The sequence below is a fragment of the Triplophysa rosa genome, linkage group LG17 (genome assembly GCF_024868665.1).
Source record: "Triplophysa rosa linkage group LG17, Trosa_1v2, whole genome shotgun sequence".
NCBI classification, from domain to species: Eukaryota; Metazoa; Chordata; class Actinopteri; order Cypriniformes; family Nemacheilidae; genus Triplophysa; species Triplophysa rosa.
This window is the reverse complement of record NC_079906.1, coordinates 16,596,345-16,611,275: the sequence shown is the minus strand read 5'-3', so window position 1 is coordinate 16,611,275 and position 14,931 is coordinate 16,596,345. Positions and strand designations below refer to the sequence as shown.

Genomic DNA, 14,931 nt, shown 5'->3' with positions numbered 1-14,931 from the left:
TGCACTTGCGACTGCACTGCCCACCATCTTCTGGCAACCCCCCTTTGTAAAGCAAACGGTTCCATCATTTACATGACAATAGAAGCACTCAGAATTTACAACTTTCTTTCGCTGGACAAATGAAAGCGGGGTACCTCGATTTTTCTTAGCATGACGTGAGAACTAAGAGAGTGAGTGAGATTTCAAATTCGGCTGGACCCACCAGAAAAGTTGATTGTGTTTGGTGCTTAAACATGTTTATATACTCGAAAGTCATTACGCACAATTTGTATACCCTTATTCAAATTAATCATGTTTTTACTATAGTAAGAGTATATTAACCGTTTATAGTAAAGGTAGCCTACATTAACCAACAAATGGCAGACAGGTTAACAAATAGCAGATTGATTGCCGTTTGTTTAACCACGGTTTGGTTTAACTATGCACTGTAAAAAATGATTTGTTTCAACTTAAAAAAATAAGTTACCTGGTTGCCTTCAAATTTTAAGTTAGTTCAACTTAAAAATATTAGTTCACTTAATGAATTTGTTGCAAACTCGTTGTGTTGACTAATATTTTTAAGTTGAACTAACTTAAAATTTGAAGGCAACCAGGTAACTTATTTTTTTAAGTTGAAACAACAAAAAACAACAAATCATTTTTTACAGTGTGGTTACTGTAGCAAAACCATAGTTTATTTGTGGCTTTAATATAAATAAGACAAAAAGCATGGTTATTATAGTTAAAGGTACAGTTCACCCAAAAATGAAAATTCTGTCATCATTTATTCACCCTCAAGTCGTTTCAAACCTGTATACATTTCTTTGTTCCGATGAACACTGAGAAAGACATTTGGAAGAAAATTAGCAATTTTCAGTTCTGGGACATCATCCACTACCATAGTAGGAAAAAATATTGTATTTTTGTTGTTCTGCTGAACACAAAATGAGGTATTTTTAAGAATTTTGGAAAACAAACAGTTCTGGGGCACTTTTGACAACCATTGAATTTTTCCCACTATGGTAGTCAATGATGTCCTGGAACTGAAAATTACTAACATTCTTCCCATTCATCAGAACAAAGTAATTTATACAGGTATAACATTACATGAGGGTGAGTAAATGATGAGGAATTGTTCATTTTTGGGTGAACTATACCTTTAAACCATGGTTAAGAAATGGGCAACAAGAAATAACTCCAAGGTCTCAAGAGATTAGCAATAAACGCTTGCGGTTTACACAAATTGTCAATATTGACATTTCTTTACAAAAACAAGACATTGACAGATAGGTCTGCCACCCCAGGTGGCATATCATAAAGTCGGTCAAGCCCTGGATTTATCACTGAATTACTACGCATGTTTAAATACTTACTAACAACTTTATAATTGTGCTATACACATGAGTAAACCTTCATAACCGGAAATCAAGACAAGAACAGTGGAGTTAGGGCCTGTACAGGGTGTGTCTGTAGGCTGACTCACACTGACGCACATTCAGCACATATTGCACACAATCTCTCAATTGCTTCTAGCAAACTTCACGTGGCAATGTTCTTACCTGGGGCCGTGCAAAAAAAAATCCTCAAGGCCAAATAATACTTTAAGGGAAAGGGAGAGGAAAGAGAGCAAAACGTGTGAATGTGTAATATCTACAACGTGGTGCCAAAGAAATAACAAAAAAATCATCCAGTAGCAAAATGTGGCTCCAAAACCACAATTCCAATGGCTGGTCTTAAAATACCTTTACATATCACATGGGAAAAGTTCCAGGAATAAAACTCAGATTCCTTAGCGTGAACACAGGTCTGGGATGATTCAGGTTTATAATGGGAAAGGAAAGGGGTGGGTATAAATCAGAGATCCACCTGGTAAACACATACCATCCACCAAGTGTGGAGTCCAATAAAACATTCCTCATCTCCAGCACTGTGCAAGAGCACATCCTACATTACTCATCCCATAGGCAGATCCTTTACAACATCTTACAGATTTTTAATTATAAAAACATTTTTATTTTTATGGTATTGAGCTACTGAAGACATCGGAGTCGCCTCAAAATATTCACATTTAAAAAAAGACCTATTTGCATTGTTAAAATGAAATAAAGTAGAATAATGGGGGAAAATGAACTTCTGCTAAATTGTTCCTCTTATGAGTAATACAGTAAAAACTCATCTGTTAATTATGCAATAATAATGAATACTCATGTGTACATTTTACATGATGTGAGACCTACCTTCAGTTCAAATGACAACAATTGGAAAAACAAGCAGTAGCAGAGCTGCCTAAACTGTTTATCAAACAATAAATGACTATTGAAAGAAAAACCATTACGGCTAAGCAATTGCATTTTTGAAGTGGAACAAAAAATATTCTAGACTTCAGACGACTCTACTGCAACAGCAATATAAGACAGCTGTACAATTCAGTTAAAACCATCTGGGGGAGGAGAACAAACATCAAACGAATGCATATGAAACAATCAAAGTTGAACACAGATGCTGGACTGTTTCGTGGTATAATTATGTCATCATGATAATATCTCCAAAATAAAGAAACAGTTTTCATCTCTGTCTGAAAATGAGATAAACCCCATCTATTCCAGTTGCTTCCGGAAAGCAAGCAAAAATCCTTGTCTGTTTTTGACAAGGCATTGTTTATTGCTTAGCTTTCTTAAGAATGGTTCCCACTGCAGAGATGACCGTGGTCTTGGTGCCGCTTGCTGTTGTTGTGACCGAGACGACTCCAGGGAGGGTGGCAGTGGTGGTCAGGAGGGCAGGTTGTACCAGGGTCACTGGAACTGCCGAGTCCCACTTACTCTTCCTCTTCTGGGCATCTGCATGATCATCACAGCGAGTGTTAATTTGAACATAAATGGTAACTTAAGGAGCAATAGGACTAAGTAGTGGGTGCTTACGGTGTTTAAGTCAGTTTTGGGGTTTTTACTTAGCAATATTGAATAATCCAAATGAGTTTACAAATGCACAATGCTAACGTGAAGGTTTGTGGCATTGTACCTGTTGAGGCAGTTGTTGTGTTCGTGGTCATTGCCGCCGCATTAGTAGTGGTGCCTTTTTTGGTGCACGTCACAAACTCAATCTGAAGACAGATGGATGAACAAATATACATATAACCATCAGTGAGGTTGTGATCCAAACACACATTGGAAACCTTGTCATGTAATTTTATTTGGAGCCCGAACCTTGGTCCGTTCCTTCTTGGCTTTTTCTAGCTTGTCCATCTCAACTTTTTGAGCTTTGGCTGTGGGGAGGGCATCGCACGAATGATTAAAAACCGATAAAACTCACTATCGTCTTAATCAAAAGTAAGATATACCTAATGACTCATAATAGGAATCCTCTGACCAGCCATGGGGGTCAAACATGTCCTGTGGAAAAGTTAAAGCATCATGTTATAAAATCTTCATAATATTTAGCTTTAGAAAATAAAAACGGCAGATAAGCAAACGTGGTGTTAAAGGGATCCCTGGGTATAGCGAGATGTATGTCTTAATATATCCACAATGGCATTGACTTCATAAATGTAAAATGAAAAACAGCATAACTGTCACAGTATTCATAAATATTTTAACTCTGAGGCCGCCATTTTTTTTGCGTCAAAATACTTGACGTCAAATGGTTGCACTTGCAACCTAAACCTGTTCTCTTAACACTACGGCACACACATTTTGTATAGATCTAAATATATATCTGTAAAATATGAGACGTCAAACATAAGATCAGACAAATAAATACACAGGGACAGTAGCTGGCGCTACATCCTCTTAATACAAGCCAGCCTGCCTACCATAGAAGAAGAACGCGTTCAGCGTAGCATCTGTTAACACGTGCATTAAATCACAGCTTTCAACCTCCGTCTTTAAGACAGTTAAGACATTATCTTCCGCTATTATCGTATACTTCATACATTACGAAAATATACCGATAAAGACAGTAGCAAGATGCTTGCGGTTTGGTTATTTATTCTGTATCATAGACGCAAATGTCAGCCTCCGTCAGCTAATGACCAAGAGAGAGAGAGAAGACAGTATCAACATCAAACAGTCAAAATCTGGATAAAATGCATTTTATATCATCTCAAAATATATTTTATATATTAAATTCGCGATGGTTTTTGGTTAGTAAAATGCATGTTTGTATTGTTTCTGACCAACAATATTAAAATGTATGAAAATAGACCAAATATATTTTCTTTATTTTCCTTTTAATTATTTTAGCATTGTTTATAAATATATTTTTATCTTACAAGCACCTTATATCTACAGAAAAACTGATTAGTGTGTCTGTGTTCAGTTTGGCTGCCTGTGCGTGCAACCAGATGACGTAATCGAAAAAGAAAATGGCGGTCCCTTAGGTTAAAATGAGTATTACATTTAGGGTTTTTTTAAGGAAATGAAAATATTTGATGCGTTTCTAACGACAAATGCTAGTAGTGTAAGGATATTACAATGTATTAAGTCATACATCTCTCTTTACCCGTGGTTCCTTTTGACATGAAACAATTACACTTACTTTTGGATAATTGGTTCCAAGCTCATCAATGCCACAATACTGGATGAGCTTCTCATAAATACTAGAAAACACAACCACATGGTTAGGTTTGATCGCAAAGAAAATCATACAAAAAATTCTGTGTTATGTCTGGAGCATGGTGGATCATAAATGCTTGTTATCTTCAGACCTTGGGTTACGAAATTCTTTCTTCTTTTGAATATGGTTGTTTGTATCAAAGTCTCCGTGAAGTTTCCGCTCGTAAAGTTTAGAGATCTTTTCCTACAAACAGAAAAACGACTACATTCAATTATTTCTGCCTATTAATGTTTACATTTATTCAAGTGCGTTTATGACACTGCAGATTCCTGGTGATGTTTTTTAATTTAAGTCACTTTGAATAAGTGTCTGCAAAATGACAAAAGTTAATTTAAATGTGCATTCTTTTTAAATACTAGTCAATGTAACAAACATTCAAGAGACAAAATAAACGACCAAAGTCCTTATGCTTCAAGTGAGACACTTGGAATGAATAAAGTCTTTGTGTAAGTGTGCATTTCTAGAACCAGAGGGTGATTTTTGACAACCAGACTCCAAGAAGCACTTGGAGATGTGCCATTTCTAGGTCCTCGAACTGTTCCTTCTCACATTCCAAGAATATAACCCCTTTCCTTTTAACAGGATTTTAAGAATTCCTTTGTAAATGTCTGACACGCTGTTCTTCATGCGTAAAAAAAATGAATGCGTACAAAATGTACTCGATGAAGCTCGGCAGAAAGACCGTATCAGATGTTTGACGGCATAAGGATCATGTCTGAACAGTGATAGTCATAGCTGCAGGGCAAGAATATTAATCATGACACAGAAAATCTTGAAACATCTAACCATCTAGTGCTAAAGTGTAAAAAACCACACCCATGTACACCTGCCCAGACAGCTTACGAGAGATGGAAAGCCACAACAGGAAGCAATACGACTTAAAAAGATAGTACAGCCATTAATGTTTTGCTCATCCTCGTGTTGTTTCTATCCCACAGAACACAAGGGGAATTCTTATATAAGAATATTCTTGACATGCCCAGTGAGCCAGAACAAGGGTGGTCCAGCTCCAAAATGATAAATAACCCCATAAAAGTGATAATGAATGATACTTTGTTCATTTATGAACTGAACATTGCTACTCCTCTCATGAACTCACCAAGGAGAGCACTAGATTTTATTACAAATTCTGTCATCATTTATTCACCCTTATAGAAAATGTTCGTCTGGAAACACAAAAGATGATATTTTGAAAAATGTCTCAGTGGTTTTGTGTTAGTGGAAGTCAATGGAGGCCAATGTGGTTTGGTTGCCAACACTCTTTAAAATATCTCCTTTTGTGTTCTTCAAAACAAAGAAAGATATATAGGTTTGGAATGACATGAAGGTGAGTAAATGAGGAAAATGTTTGGGTGAACTCCCTTTATTTTAGGTTTGTTCCTTTCACAAAGATATTGAATGACAATCTATCAGACAAGTTATAAGTGCCACTAAAGTGTATTTCATTTTGATCTTGACAGCAACATCAAGTTTGTAGCCCTGGGCATGTACTAACAGCACATACTAACACTGCATGGTTAAGGGCCAAGTGCCTGTCCTTAGCCCGAGGTGTGGCAGATCACCTGAAAGCCCAAGTTCCTTGTCACAACCCCCAAAACTTAAACCCCCTAAACGCCACACCCTCAGATATTGAACACCATCCAGCCAAGATCTGAACATGTGGTCTAAAGATGCTGCCAAGAGCTCAAACAATAACCCACATGATCTCTCCCTTTATGACAAGGAGGGGCAGTCAAACCATAACAGAGCTGTGACGAAAATGCATCCTGCTAGAAAAGAAACATCCATAGGAAGCTGATAATGTTGTTAAGGATGTGTTGGCAATAATCCTGTTTTGACACTATTTTATCTTGAACATACAAGTTCTACAGCTGAAAGAATGCAAATTGTGTCTCAGGATCTCTATGGGAAGTTCCGAAAATGCAGAGACATTGTGAACATCTTAGTAGTCCAAGTAGACAAACTTAAACACTGCCTTTACGTCTTGTCCACTGCAGTTTATTGCAGGCGAGGGCCGACTAATTACAAAGGAGCAAGCAATGCAACTGATATTTAAATCCTAAACAAAGAGATGTTCAGGGGCAGGTACGTCAACAAAACGTAATACGATTGCGGATCTACACAACAATATACAAAACAAAAATATCTAACAATTTTATTACACTAGACCTCTGAAACACCCACAATCTTAATGGCACTTATTAATTAACGTATGACAATGTAATTTTCATGCAAAACGTGAGCAGTAGCTATGAACAAAACTCTTAAGTTTTTTGAGTTGGCGTGAAGGTCTGTGCACGTTTTACCCGTTTGATGTCCTATCTGAAAAGGAATGAGAAATAGAAAGATGGCTCATGATTGATGCAGTCAATATTATAGTATTTACTATAATATCGTCGCTGTCCTTTCGAAAGTTTGGATGTCTAAATTTGCTGTTTTTTAGGAAATGGAAGAAACACAGTACTTTTTAAATGATTAAATACTGTGTTGTCAAAGTTGACAACAGCTTTTTAATACCTTTTATTGGTTAGATATTTGAAAAACCCAGTGACAAACATACAGGGTGACTAATAATTATGATGCATTTCTTTTTCTTTTTCAACAAAGGATGGTTTGTTTGAACTTGCAAGGTCAAAATTTCAATCTCTTCTACTTGGTGGGGTTACGTTTTCCCATGTCGAGGCTTTGTTCTCAGGCACCTCATTTATCAACATACGATCATTCATACAATGGGATTGGTGGCATACAAATGTTCAAAATATAAAAAATAATTTTTGCTTCAGAAGATATTTATTAACTCACATGATCGATTTGTTCTTGGAGCTTTAACATGTTGAGTTTTAATTTATCTTACTCTTACATTATGGCAACATGCCAAGAACCTCTGATCTCACCTGCAGATGACTGGAGCAGCGCCCAGGTGGTTCGGGAGGAATTCTGATCTCATCAGGAGACATGTTCCGAACCTTCTCTGAAAACTGTGCTGTAAAGAAAAAACACTTTTTTAAAAATACCAAATACATGTGTATTGCATTTTAAATGTAGTATTTACAGATGTACACTAGAGCAATGATATTACAATTATATGGTTGGGTATCAGCCATTATGTGGAATGAGTTACAAAATACTTTACTCAAACCTCTAACCCTAAGCAATCATAAGAAAACTGCCACACAAAAGTAAATATAGATATTTTTAAATAAAAACAAACACACCTAAAGAAAACACTTCTCCCAACAGTGGAATGAAGTCAAATGCTTCCAAAACACATAACAGACATTCTGAATTCCCTATTCAACTTCAAAAATGTAAAGAAAATAGAACTTGAGGTGACGCTACTTCAATTTCATAAGAAGTAACAGTTTTTTGGTATTTTTATTGCCCAAATTAAAGGCACCCATCAGCAGTTTTCTCGCTGGAGCAAATTACCATTAAAATGGAATTTGTGGTTGCGTTTGCATGCTGCACCATGAACACAATTCAAACCATACTGGTCGGAACAGGCCGTTTCTGAATTCCATTTTACCCCTTCACCTTTTCTCTTTCTATCCCACACACCCTTCCTCCCATCTGCCTCTCTCACACCCCCTGGCTGCAGTTCTGGGCAGGTCTAAGTTTGCGATTGTCAGCTTAAACATGTGCCTCCATGTGCTGCTACACAGCAAAATCGCACACATAAGCAGGGATCAGCAGGGTGGGGCTGTCTAGATGTGGCATATTTCCCAGATCGTGCCGTGGCATACAGACATACATACACAGTGTAAAAACAGCACCTCTAGCGATGGAAACTTGTTGTAGGTATGTAGGTATGAAAGCCAAAACCATTTATGCCGAAAAATAACTGAAGAACATGCCTGGGTCAAGACTCATTCACACATGTAGCATTGCTCTACAATATTACAGCATAAAAGATATAAACAATGCCTAATAATGTTCAATAAACCACTCAGAGGTAGGGTAACATGTTTTTTTCAATATTATGTAACTTGTTAAAGCCGTGTGTTTCATAACTCATTCAAGCGTGTCTTTGTAATTATAGTGTGATTAGAGTAAACATGGTACCAGCAGGCAGCGTGCATTTGCATGAATGTTGGCAAGACTATGGGGTAGAAGGTGGTCTTTTAAAACTGTAAAAACCCCAGTGCTGCCGTACAGTCTGGCTTCTTTGTGTTTTCCTTGACCTGACTCTGGCAGCAAACTGCCAAACTGGTCACCTCTCATGGGTCAGTCTGTCGTTTCCTCTCCATCAGAGTAACCATGCGTCGACCGTACGTGACTCATGTCACTGGCATTTTCAGGGCCCTGCGTCCACCCAAACAAGGGCACCATCTTACACACAAACATCTCAAAAGGGTCCAAAAAAGAGGAGGAGGAAAGAATTGGGCCTGAATCTGAAGATCTTTTGTGTCCGAACACAAAGCAAATCTTTGAGTGTCTGGCGAGACCTTTCTACTGATCTATTCTGATCTTTAACAAGAAGAAAAGAGGGCCAAGTCGAACATTCAGCTACTCACCAAAATTCTGGAAAATCTCTTGCGTACAGTAACACCCTGCAACAGTTAATGTCATTTGTGCCTCTCTGACTCCATCGTGAAGATAGGTGATGAAATAAATACTTTTGTACTCAAACACAGGCAAAGTTGAAGACTCCACATTACAGACCTCCAATGCATTACACAACTCTTGCGTTGGAGTTTTTCACAACAATAGTATCCTTTCTCTAAATCAAGCTAAAGTAACGACACCAGAGAGATATTAAAACTGATGTGTGGGATTTTTTCTTTATTAAAATATTCCCTTCTTTCCTAGCTTAACACATAAATACTACAATACAAGCAAGTCATTCATAGCTTGACCTCTTGAATAGAGCTTTGTGGCACTTTTAAAACTGATTTATTGAGTTACATATTTGGCTTAACCAATGGCATGAGTTTGGGGTGGGGCAACTTGTTTGACTTACTGCTGTATATCTTGAATAGGGCATCAGGGTAAGGAAAGAAATCAGCATTGTACTAATTAATAGGAAAACCAGTGATCCTCACTAGTTTTGAAACAAGAATTGAAACAAGCCCAACCCAAAACACTCATTTCCTGGGCAATGCCGAGGAACCCACCCAGCCCTGTGCCTACCTCTGCCAAAGTATTTACACCCATTTGGCTGCCGCACAAATACACACCAACACCCATTTCCAATCACAGTGGATATGATGTTGTTGTCTTACTGAAGATGGCGAAATGACTGCGTTATTAAAAAGATTCTTACCAACAAGCTCATTTGGATCTTTAATCTCCCCATCCTGCACATCCTAAGAAAAAAAGAACACACAAACATATTAGAAAGCAGAATTACATGGCACTTTAAAGACCATTTTGAAAGATGAAAGTAACACTGGTCCATATGCACTTCCTGTTTGATTTTATTCTTTTTAATTTTACATACATAATACATAGTTAAAGGCTAAATAATTAAAAAATTGAATTTATTAAGTTATAAAGATGTCTGTTTAATATTTCAATTGTGTTCTAAATGTTCTGTTGATTGCATTTTATTAACGTTTCAAAAAACGAAATGGGAAGTGCTTATAAACCAGTGTCGTTTACGTTTGCAAAATGGTCTATAGTAACGTCTATTCGTGTTAACATCACAGGAAGTATTAAGTGATTAATCAGTGACTGATATATTGGCCAGACTGACAGATACACCAATATTTAATCATTTTAAGATTAGTCATGGTCAAAATTTGTGCCTGCTTGTCCAAATTTAACAGAAGTGTTAGCGCCCCCTTGTGATGGAGTCACATAAATGACAAAGATAAGAAATATAAAGCTTGTTGCTTGTCTGCACATTTTTATTTTAAACCTCTCATTTTGGAATCTTGAAACCTACACATGACAAGACAGTAAACATTTATAAAAGGTCTGAATACTAAAATTTAAATAAAGTGTCCCTCCCTTATTAACTGGCATCTCACAGATACAGTCACTCAGCAACCGTACTGGTAGATGGAAGAAATGTCTCGTAAAAGCACCCAAGTAGAAAATGTGCCTAGGACAGCACACACTGAAGGAGAGATATGACTCGCTGAGAGATTAATCCTCTGTAGCCAAATGGCCAAATGCTAACAACAGCTCTTTCACTTGAAAAACCGCTGTGGCAAAACAACGCAAGACACAAAAAAGGACTCATCCATCTTCCCTAGAGAAGCTGGAGGTCTGAATCAAAGCAGTCTTTTACACTTAAGATTAGGCAAAAATGTGACCATGGGTTAAAGGACAGACATTCTTGCAATTTTAAAACAGTGATAAAAAATATGAATTAAATTAATCAGAAAATACTTAAATATATAGCAAGCAAATGCACTGTGAACTTAAAGGTACAGTTTTATTTAAAATATTATATTATATAATATTATAATATAAATGTGGTTCTTATATACTCAATTTCACGTTTATTACAAACCTTGTATTTGTTGGAACAAAGGAGATATTTTTAATGATTCCTTTAAGACACGATCATGGACATCGAATCATTACATTTGGCAACATCATAATTCAACAATGATGTAAATTTGTTACAATCATCTGATATGATTACCAAACAACATTTTTAGCACATTTAGTACTTTACACAAAGTACAAATCTTTCTTTAGGTGTGGCTCTAAAATTGTGTGCCATCAAAAGCTACTATTATGATGGTAGATTATGAAGTAATTTCAGAGCATGAAAAAACTTGTCTCTGCAGTGTTGTGCACTGCGGCCTGAATTCCTTTTAGATTGCTTAACATTTACATCCTAGAACTATTAGTGAAAAAGCTAATAGTGGAAACTAAAAATGTGTTTTATTATTGAAGTTATTTTATCCTTAGTACAGCTAGTTACTTCTATTACTTCTAATAATACTAAAGCATATCATCATCATCATCATCATCACTTTAATTGCAGACTCGAAGTCCAATAAAAAAAATTAGAAACCAACAAATCACATAAAACACACAAATACATAGAAAAAGTACAGCAGTAACCACATAAGAAGTCAATGAATTACAAAAATACAGTGATACCAATGCCTCCACAGCCTGGATTGATACCGTGTAGAACTTACACTTATACTGTATTAGTAAGGCCCTCAACAATTTCATTTTTTGACTCATTAAGCCGACAGATAAATTTATACATAATATTTCGTAAAACAGCCAGAAAAGTATTTGCACTATGCCACCTAGGTCTCCACAGCAAAACTCTCATTGCATCAGTATAGGCTACTTGGAGCCTTTGCAATATGGCAGCTTAGGGTTACATATTGTAATAGTACTCTTGTTAGCATTATATATAATATCATGTTCAAAGCCATAAACAGAACATATGTTCAAGAGCTGCTGAAGACCAGCACTACTGGGACTGAACACAACAAGATGCATACATGAAGTGAGTCACTAAACTATTCCCAGTCATACAACCCGTTTTGCAGGCTTTCAAATATTTAGATAAATCATCCATATAGAAGTTGAACAAGACTGGGGACAAAGTTCCTCCTTGTCTCACACCATTACTAACCCCAAAAGGAGCAGAGATTTTATTGCCCCACTTTACTGGCATTGTCTGGTGGGCATACCAATAACTCAAAATTCTCACAATATATTTAGGCACTCCTCTTTGTGTCAACTTTAGAAATAGCTTTTCATGATTTACTCTATCAAAAGCTTTTGATGCATCAATGAAACACAAAAACACTGATGAATTTTTATCTCTGTACTTATTTACTATTTCTTTAAGAGCATAAATACACTAGTCAGTGCCATGTTTTGCTTAAAACCCAAACTGATTATCTGCTGAGTTAATAACCATACAAATATGGTTCTGTCATGACAACTCTCGGAGGGGTTAGCATGGTAGTGTACATGACATATAAATATATTTGGTCTTGGCGGAATAGATCTGCTACGCTGTTGCTGCGGCGGAGCAAGTACAGAGACTTGCTACTGCCAATATATCCACAACATGCTGGTGTGTGCATATAAGGAATGCTGCTGCACATATAACATATATGAATAAACCCTGTAGCTTACGTGATCACCTTGTTGCAGATCTATACCTGTGGAGCTGGGGAAGGAGGAGGGTTTCTGAAATGCGCTGCACTGCTACAACAATCACTAGCCGAGATTTAAACGTAGAGCAGCAAGCTCATTGGCTGCTGACACGGAGAGAACCAATCACTTCACTGTGTAGTAAGTTATTATGTCAGATTGGTTTAGACTTTAGGACTGCGCCATCTTGTGTTTCATGCCAGAAATACTGTGTCATTTATCATACAATTTGATCCATATTAGGTTTTAATATCAAAGTTAAGGGTATCTTAAAGTCCAAACTAACTTCTAACATAATAGCACCAAGGCGTTTAACCTGAAATTACATAATATATATTATGAGCCCTGGAATAACCTCATATGACCCTTCTCTGCAGGTAAAAAAACATGCCCCAGCTGGAGCATTGCTATTTTCCTCCGTTTGAGAGTGGGCGTGTCTTGAGATTGATATTGACTGAGCAGTCAGGAATGGAATTTAGGGTGGAGTCAAATACCTTCACATCATCTTGGGCTCGTCCCGGGTCTGACTCCTCTTCCTGCAAACAAAAAGAAACAGCCATCACAACAGGTTATCACAATGGTCACAGGATAACTACTTTACAGAATTCAACTAATCTTGTCTTATGTACTTTTATTTGATCTACCCTTATTGTGTACACAATTCAGAATAAAAAATCATCCTAAAAAATCTGCCTCAAACAATATTTTTTCCGATGTTACTGACTCTTTATATTTTCCAACCCCTCCCCTCTATTTATCTGGCTCCGTTTTGGTAAATAACACTCATTTCACACTACAATTAAATTTGTTGAATTAAATCAGCGTCTCATTGCATTTTCAGCTTTATTTTAAAATATGTTTAAATATAAACAATAAAGATGAAGGTTAAGTTGCATTGCACATATCCAGACAAAATTGTATTCAAGGGCTCCCCCTTTTGGAGTACAAGGGTAAGGGTTAGGTTTCAAGGCTGGACTTAATTATCGAGACGAAGTGGGAGTTATTAAAATATTATATATATTATATTTAATAAGGTATTTAATATTTATTATATTTCTTGAAATGAAGATGTCCTAACAAATTGTGAAGATATATTTTAATGGATTGTGGAAGGACACAAAATGTTATGATCTGACAGAAGCGAACCTCACACATAACAGATTCGCATATGCTCGCCTCCTTGTCAGGAAAGCAACATATGAAAAAGAATGTCAAAGCTTCATAAATATTTAGCGCATACAGATCCATCCCTGATGACAAACGACTAATGTGGAGATAAATCCTTACAACCCAATTTAAGCATTCCTGGTAAAACAAATAACAGCCCTTCAAACAGAAAGTGAAAAACCGACTGAATTTCTGGTGCTGTCATCACTGTCCTCGTTCTCTGACAACTTTTCATCGCCTTCCTCCACACGGCTCACATCATCCTGCCCATAGCTGGCTGACACCAATCCTCCGTGAGATTCTGACACATCTACATGAAAATAAAAAAAAATTCAGATCAACCAAGGCCATATTTATAGCCAGACACGGATTCTGATGCTTCCTTTTGTGAAGGATGACAGTGTAATCTAAAATGTGAATTAATGTATCTCTTTCCACATACAAAACAGTGTTGTAATAATACCGACAAGTTATTAACTTTCTCTCATGCAAATGACAGTAGTTATCAATAACTAGTGTCCATTTACATTTATTTCAATTACAACAACAGACATTTACAAGTTAAAAGTAAAAGAAGTAAAATAAAGTAAATAATATATAAAGCACAAACCAAGATATAAACAATATATGCAAAATACTGCACGCCAGATTTAACGGTAGCTGTTTTGGTCTGTATTACATCGAGTACGGTAATAATTCAATTTCTTATAATATAAAAATAATATAAATTGCTAGTTAAAGGCATAACAGTAGTATATTTTACACAAACAGACTTTTTAAACATTTCGATCACTTTAAAAAGACGTTAGCTCACAGCACAACATTAGCCACAATGGTACAAATGTGCTGGTATTACTATTTGTATTTGTTTTTCATAACACGAATCACGCAAATACCTTGATCATCGGTGTCTGGATCTGAATCTTGCTCTGAATCGTCCCCATAAGCCGCAAGAGAGGAGAGAAGTAAGCTTTTTTTGCTCGCCATGATCCGCGCTGCCGCACACTGATGACGTCAACGTTACACTCTATTTCGTATACGCATGCGCTACGTTTTGAGACTTGCGTCGCGTTGAAGTTACGTATGTGC

The 14,931-nt window shown here is 36.7% G+C and overlaps 1 protein-coding gene across 1 annotated transcript; it reads right to left on the bottom strand.

Moving 5' to 3' along the window:
* Positions 1-670: 670 nt before the first annotated feature.
* Positions 671-14,872, bottom strand: sap30bp (SAP30 binding protein). Its single transcript, XM_057357526.1, has 11 exons — positions 14,739-14,872; positions 14,028-14,152; positions 13,170-13,211; positions 9,854-9,896; positions 7,485-7,573; positions 4,682-4,773; positions 4,513-4,573; positions 3,317-3,368; positions 3,183-3,241; positions 2,998-3,079; positions 671-2,816 (listed from the first exon to the last, which is right to left on the bottom strand). Exons 1-11 carry the CDS (start codon positions 14,827-14,829, stop codon positions 2,638-2,640), a joined length of 915 nt encoding a protein of 304 aa, XP_057213509.1. The 5' UTR covers positions 14,830-14,872; the 3' UTR covers positions 671-2,637.
* Positions 14,873-14,931: the final 59 nt, after the last annotated feature.

Coding starts and splice junctions, on each gene's coding strand:
- sap30bp (XM_057357526.1), bottom strand. CDS start 14,829: ATGGCGAGCAAAAAAAGCTTACTTCTCTCCTCTCTTGCGGCTTATGGG. Junction 9,897..13,169: donor GAGCCCAAGATGATGTGAAG/GTATTTGACTCC, acceptor TTTTTTTCTTAG/GATGTGCAGGATGGGGAGAT. Junction 4,574..4,681: donor AAAGAATTTCGTAACCCAAG/GTCTGAAGATAA, acceptor TGTGTTTTCTAG/TATTTATGAGAAGCTCATCC.